This window comes from Lolium rigidum, chromosome 6 (genome assembly GCF_022539505.1).
Source record: "Lolium rigidum isolate FL_2022 chromosome 6, APGP_CSIRO_Lrig_0.1, whole genome shotgun sequence".
Lineage (NCBI taxonomy): Eukaryota > Viridiplantae > Streptophyta > Magnoliopsida > Poales > Poaceae > Lolium > Lolium rigidum.
The window spans coordinates 171,122,019-171,129,046 of record NC_061513.1 but is presented as its reverse complement, the minus strand read 5'-3'; the positions used below and the strand labels follow the sequence as shown (position 1 = coordinate 171,129,046).

General features: G+C 46.2%; 1 protein-coding gene across 1 annotated transcript; it reads right to left on the bottom strand.

The window, feature by feature from the left end:
* Positions 1 to 864, bottom strand: LOC124659428 (probable calcium-binding protein CML12). Its single transcript, XM_047197304.1, has one exon. The coding sequence runs from the start codon at positions 862 to 864 to the stop codon at positions 157 to 159; it is 708 nt and encodes a 235-aa protein (XP_047053260.1). The 3' UTR covers positions 1 to 156.
* Positions 865 to 7,028: the final 6,164 nt, after the last annotated feature.

The following is a 7,028-nucleotide window of genomic DNA, read 5'->3' as shown; positions in this document are numbered from 1 at the left end:
TATATCATATTTACAATGACATAAATAATACAGCCAATTCAATTTAATTACGTGCATAGCAAATCCGACGCGTGAAAAGAAGGGGAAATGAGCTAATTTACAGGCGGAGAAGAATTCCTCGATGCTCTAAGCGGAGGTGTAAGCGTCGGAATCCCTTCACAAGGCGGCGAGGCCAAGAAACTCGACGGCGGACTTGGCCATGATGGCAGTGAATTCCTCGAAGCTGATGGAGCCGTCGCCGTCGGTGTCGGCCTCGCGCATCATGTCGGTGAGCTCGGCGTAGCAAATGGGGTGGCCCATGCGCGCCATGGAGCGCGCTAGCTCGGCGGCGGATATGTAGCCGTTGCCGTCGCGATCGAAGGCGCGGAAGGCCTCGGCGAGCTGCTCGTGGTCGACGGCGACGGAGGGGCGGCAGGGCCCGAGGAGCAGCTGCGAGAGGGAGGAGGTGAGCTCCTCGAACTCGACGGTTCCGTTGCCGTCGATGTCCATGGATGCGATGAGGGTGTGGATCTCGTCCCCCGCGGCGGGGCGGAGTCCGAGCGAGCGGAGCAGCGCGGCAATCTCGAGCATGGTGAGGCTGCCGTCGCCGTCGAGGTCGAAGCGGAGGAATAGCTCGCGGAGCTGCCGCAGCTGCTCGTCCCGGAGCCGCGTCCGCCCGGCCTCGGTGGGCGGGGGCGGGGGCGGGCTAGGGGGCTCCTTGGCACCGGCGGAGGGAACGGACATGGATGCCGAGCGTCTGGCGCGCGCCGCGGTCGTCGCCGTCGCCGTCGCCGCCGCGTGGCCCCTGATGGTTGTTTGTTGGGCGCGTGCGCTTGGGCTTGTTTCTCGGACGTGGTCTTCGGGGGCGGGGCGGTGGCTCTGCATGTTTGCGTTGCGTGGCGTGGCCACCAGATCTTTCCGTCGGAGCCTCGTTTTGATGGCGAGGCCCTGACGTCTCAGCTCTTTCCATTTGCCTATCTCGTTTCGTTGCCTGCAGCCCCAAGCCCAACTCATCAAGAATAGGGATGTAGTAAATGGTATAGGCCGTGTCGGATTGCAGCTTCTATTGCCGTTCTCCATTTATTTTCCCATTCATAATAGTTTTGCTATGCGTTGTAACGTATTTAGATGGCTGTGTGCATCCTAACTATACAAGAGATGTGAAAATTTGGATTTCAAAAAAAAGATGTGAAAATTTGACTATTTTTCTGATGTTTTTTCAATGTATCGTACGGAATGAGCGTTATATAATGTCAAATATGATGTAATGAGTCTATAAATAAAGATAGAGATGGGTTAGCCTTTAGCACTTGTTGCCTGATACGGGCCTTGAAAATCGGTTGTTGGTTGCGCCGTTGGATCATGATCTAACGTCTAGAAACAGTGACAATAAATGTTTTGCATTTTAGCCCCTTGGTTTTTATGAAATCAACCCGCAATCCCAACTTCTTCAGTTAAACTGAAGGGATACATCTCGTTGTCCCTGACCATCCTGATATTTATATAACAATGCCATCATGGTGATTTGCAACTACACATGGTGTTGCAACAAAACAAAGTCTCACCTGTGTACAAAAAAATGTCGCAACATTTTAAAAACTAATATTCCAAAAAAAGGGGGGTTAAACAACAATATTTTAGCCACGGGTTCATTTACAACAAAAGGCAACCTGTTACACGAAAAAAAACCATGTGTTTGTTGCAATGAGAAGGAGGTTAAGAACAATGTTTTGATATAGATTGATTGACAACAAAATTACCAACTATTTTAACAAAAATAAAAACTATTACAAAAAATAATCATGTATTTCCAGAATTTAACAAAAATAAAAACTATTACAAAAAATAATCATGTATTTCCAGAATTTAAAATAAGCACGTAAACATCGTTGAATAATCCGAGAAAACTCACTTGAAGAAAACCTTTGTAATATCTATCATACGCTTTTTCCAAGAAAACTATGAGTTTGTTATATTTTGCTAATAACTGATGCAAATGGCTAGATAAACATTAGAACATGTCACATGTGCTTTCGCTAAAACAAATACACGTTTGTTACAAAATTAATTAACCTATGAAACATCAACTTGTCCGTGGAGAGACTATCTCTCTGAGTTGGCGCCGTTGGCCACGAATCCGGCTCGCCGAGGGCCGTTGGTGCTGGAGAAGGTGACCCTGGACCCGTTCCCGCTAATTTCACATGTGTTTGGACTCGGTATTGTAGGAGACCTTTGATTTGAAACATCCATGGTCATCTCCATTGTAGAGCTTGACCTCTGAGCGTTTTGGATGGAGCAAGAGAAGAAGAAATAGCGTGGCGAGCGAGACAACGCGGGAGGGCACGGCGGAGCACCAGATGATGGCCTGCAAGAACACAACACCATCAGAGCTTAAATTTGTGGAAGCATTCTCCCAATTTGTATATCGAACCCAATGAGGACAAAGAAGAGAAGTATTATTGTTGGCGTTTCGGTCGCACCCAACGGGTCACGGTGCCTTCAGTGAATTGACTACAAGTGTGAATGTGGAGATGGTGAGTAGGAAGTATTTGCTAGAAAGTGATTGAGCCTAAATAAAAATTAAATAATAACGAAAACAAAGTAACCGATTGTATTTGGAGTTTCCTGTAGATGAATGGTTAGGCGCGAAGAGTTTCAGTTCGTGGTGACAGTGAGTGTGCCAAGTGGATGAATATGTGAATGTAGTTTGGATGTAAAAGTGATTATGCAAATTAGGATACAAGTAGGGGAGCAACTCTTGAGTCATCTATCTCCTCCATCTCTATTCATGGTATGCTTGTGTGGTACGGTCGGGATGAGAGAGAGAAATGTTTTCCATTTCTAGAAAGATCCTGAGCCGAGGTTGGAACGATTCTTGATTTACTTGTTGGTTCATGTAGTTCCTACACGCTTGGTAGTTTTAAGTGCTACGTAACTAGGATGGTTTAGTTTCTAAATATTTGTTGCGTCTTTTAGATAAGTATATTTGTATATGATGAAAGGGTGGGCATCCTAATGTTTAAAATGGTCGAAAGGAATCTGGTGGGAGAACGACCGACTAGAGATGAAGCAAGAGGAGTTGTTCCAGTAGTTCAACATACCCAGCCCAATAAGAGGGAGCTGCCCTGGTAGTTCGTGTCCACTATCTTGGATAGTTAGATAAGATATTATAGACAGTTGTTCCATCCACTGCAAAAGCATAGTACTGTGCCATGGCACACTAGTAGATAGATTGTATAGCCCTATTGGTGACTTCTTCATCGTGGGTTTCATTTGAATAAACCCAACGCTATTCATCTTTGTTAAATCCGATCTTTCATGTAAGAGTTTTATTTTTAGCCGTGTTTGTCGAAAACTTCTTGATGACACCAGCATCATGAATCTAAACAGATTTTAGCTAGATTTTTCCTAAATTTGTAATAATTATTTAGAGCTCAAGGGAGTACTCCTAGGGTCATAACTCAAATGGACACGCTTACTGTGTCTCTAGGTGTGCCATGGAGTGCGACCAGCCGAAGTAAGAGTAATTGTAATTTTATTGCACCGGCGGCTGCACTTCGGAGGTCTCTTTGGATAATGTACCACCATCTGCCTCGTACTACTACTGTTAGAGCAAGTACAATAAGTCCTAGTCAGCTGGCTATAAGGATTAAAATAGTATATTATTGCTTAGTTGGAGGAGAGAGGAGGAGAGAGAAGGAGAGTGGGCTCTTATGCAAGAGTCAGCTCTAGCACGTGCTCCTAGGCACTTTGTGAGAGTGAAAGGTGGGCCATATATTGATAAAGTACTACATTTTTATAGCTCCCTATTGTATGTGTTGGCTCTAAGCTGGCTATAAATGACATGGCACTTGGCTTATAGCCAGCAGCTGGCTACACTATTGGAATTAATCTTAAGAGCAAGTACAATAAGTCCTAGTCAGCTGGCTATAAGGATTAAAATAGTATATTATTGCTTAGTTGGAGGGGAGAGGGAAGGAGAGAGAAGGAGAGTGGGCTCTTATGCAAGAGCCAGCTCTAGCACGTGCTCCTAGGTACTTTATGAGAGTGAAAGGTGGGTCATACATTGATAAAGTACTACATTTTTATAGATCACTATTGTATATGTTGACTCTAAGTTGACTATAGATGACATGGCACTTGGCTTATAACCATCAGCTGGCTATACTATTGGAATTGCTCTAACAACGCTGATCGCTCACTGCCTCAGGTTCCTCGGAACCGGATCCTCTAACATTGAGAAGGAAAGTTAGAGAAGCTATAATACTCTAACTTTTCTTCTTCAAAATCATACTATTTAATTCTAATATGATTCAAATCAACTTAGGTAGTGCAAATTTGAGATATGTATTTACAGTTATTACTTGGAACCAAAATTATGGTGCAAAAATAATTTAGTTGATTTATGCTACAGTAATCTCATACAGTAATTAGCTACAGTATAAAAATTAGGTATTTAATGACAGCATACCTTGACTTTACTTCTTAGTTTCGTGTGACTTTACTTCTCACCGTCAAAAGAGTCGGTTCCGGGTTCCTCATGTCGGGCTGCTACAAATCCCACAGACCAATTGATGGATGGTGTTGCTTCTCAGAAGAGATAAGAGCATCTCTACACCGCATCGGACCCCAACCGCATAATAACCGTCATTTTGCGGGTTTGGAGGAAAGAGAGGACAGCCCAGACACCACATCAGACCCCAATACAAAAAAATATATCCGGGCTAGCCAGTTTCTCGCCGCGGAAACATCAAGTTCCCGTTTTCGCGAGCCTATGAGAGCGCGAACCCCCTCTTTTCCCGCATTGGTGCGAAAGAAATTCAACTCCTTCTCTTTCCCCTTCTCCCACCTCCGGCCGCCACCGCGCGCCGACGCAGATTCGGGCGTACACGGGTCGTCCCTTCCGAATCTACCTGGCAGAAATAATCGCTCCGCCTCACCGCGTCCATTCCGCCGCCAAGGTATGGAACTCTCCCAGACTCCTCGTAGCCGCGGATTCACCGCCGTCAAGCTCCTAACTTCCTCGCCATTGTGCTTGCAGATGGACCCGTGCGCGCTGTTTTTTATTGGAGGATTTGTCCTCCTCCGACGACTCCGATTTGGAGGAGTTGCTCGATGACGACGTGGATCAAACGGTTGTGATCCTCGAGGCGAAGGAGATCTTGGACGTGAGGCCGAAGAAGAGGAAGGGGTCAACCATGGGGCGGCCGTGCATCCCCCGGAACCGCGTTCTTGGGCACGATTTTCTCGTGCGGGATTACGTCGCCGAGGTACCCACATACCCGCCCCATATCTTTCGTCGCCGGTACCGAATGCGTAGATCTTTGTTCAACAAGATCGTTGATACATGTGAGAGCAATACGCTACTTCAAGCGCGAGAGGAATGTGGCCGAGTGGCGTGTAGTTGACGTGGGAGTTAGAAATCTTTGTGGTGTAGCTTTTCTTCAGTTCCCCGGCAACGGCGCCAGAAAATATGCTTGATGGCGTGTATTTCACACGTTCGCTGGGAACCCCAAGAGGAAGGTATGATGCGCACAGCAGCAAGTTTTCCCTCACAAAGAAACCAAGGTTTATCGAACCAGGAGGAGCCAAGAAGCACGTTGAAGGTTGATGGCGGCGGGATGTAGTGCGGCGTAACACCAGAGATTCCGGTGCCAACGTGGAACCTGCACAACACAACCAAAGTACTTTGCCCCAACGAAACAGTGAGGTTGTCAATCTCACCGGCTTGCTGTAACAAAGGATTAACCGTATTGTGTGGAAGATGATTGTTTGCAAGAAAACAATAAAACAAGTATTGCAGCAGATTTGTATTTCAGTATTAAAGAATGGACCGGGGTCCACAGTTCACTAGAGGTGTCTCTCCCATAAGATAAAAGCATGTTGGGTGAACAAATTACAGTCGGGCAATTGACAAATAGAGAGGGCATAACAATGCACATACATGTCATGATAAGTATAGTGAGATTTAATTGGGCATTACGACAAAGTACATAGACCGCCATCCAACCGCATCTATGCCTAAAAAGTCCACCTTCAGGTTATCATCCGAACCCCTTCCGAGTATTAAGTTGCAAAGCAACGGACAATTGCATTAAGTATGGTGCGTAATGTAATCGACAACTACATCCTTAGACATAGCATCAATGTTTTATCCCTAGTGGCAACAAGACAAAGACAACCTTAGAACTTTCTCGCATCGTCCTGGTGTCAATGCGGGCATGAACCCACTATCGAGCATAAATACTCCCTCTTGGAGTTAAGAGCAAAAACTTGGCCGAGCCTCTACTAATAACGGAGAGCATGCAAGATCATAAACAACACATATGTAATAACTTGATAATTAACATAACATGGTATTCTCTATCCATCGGATCCCGACAAACACAACATATAGCATTACGGATAGATGATCTTGATCATGTTAGGCAGCTCACAAGATCCAACAATGAAGCACAATGAGGAGAAGACAACCATCTAGCTACTGCTATGGACCCATAGTCCAGGGGTGAACTACTCACTCATCACTCCGGAGGCGACCATGGCGGTGAAGAGTCCTCCGGGAGATGAATCCCCTCTCCGACAGGGTGCCGGAGGAGATCTCCAGAATCCCCCGAGATGGGATTGGCGGCGGCGGCGTCTCAGTAAGGTTTTCCGTATCGTGGTTTTTCGCCTCAGGGATTTCGCGACGGAGGCTTTAAGTAGGCGGAAGGGCAACGTGGGGGGCCACACGAGGGCCCCACACCACAGGTCGGCGCGGCCAACACCTGGGCCGCGCCGCCCTATGGTGGCGGCCCCTCGTGGCCCCACTTCGACTCCTCTTCGGTCTTCTGGAAGCTTCGTGGCAAAATAGGACCCTGAGTCTTGATTTCGTCCAATTCCGAGAATATTTCGTTACTAGGATTTCTGAAACCAAAAACAGCAGAAAACAACAACTGGCTCTTCGGCATCTTGTTAATAGGTTAGTTCCAGAAAATGCACGAATATGACATAAAGTGTGCATAAAACATGTAGGTATCATCAATAATATGGCATGGAACATAAGAAAT

Coding starts and splice junctions, on each gene's coding strand:
- LOC124659428 (XM_047197304.1), bottom strand. CDS start 864: ATGCAGAGCCACCGCCCCGCCCCCGAAGACCACGTCCGAGAAACAAGC.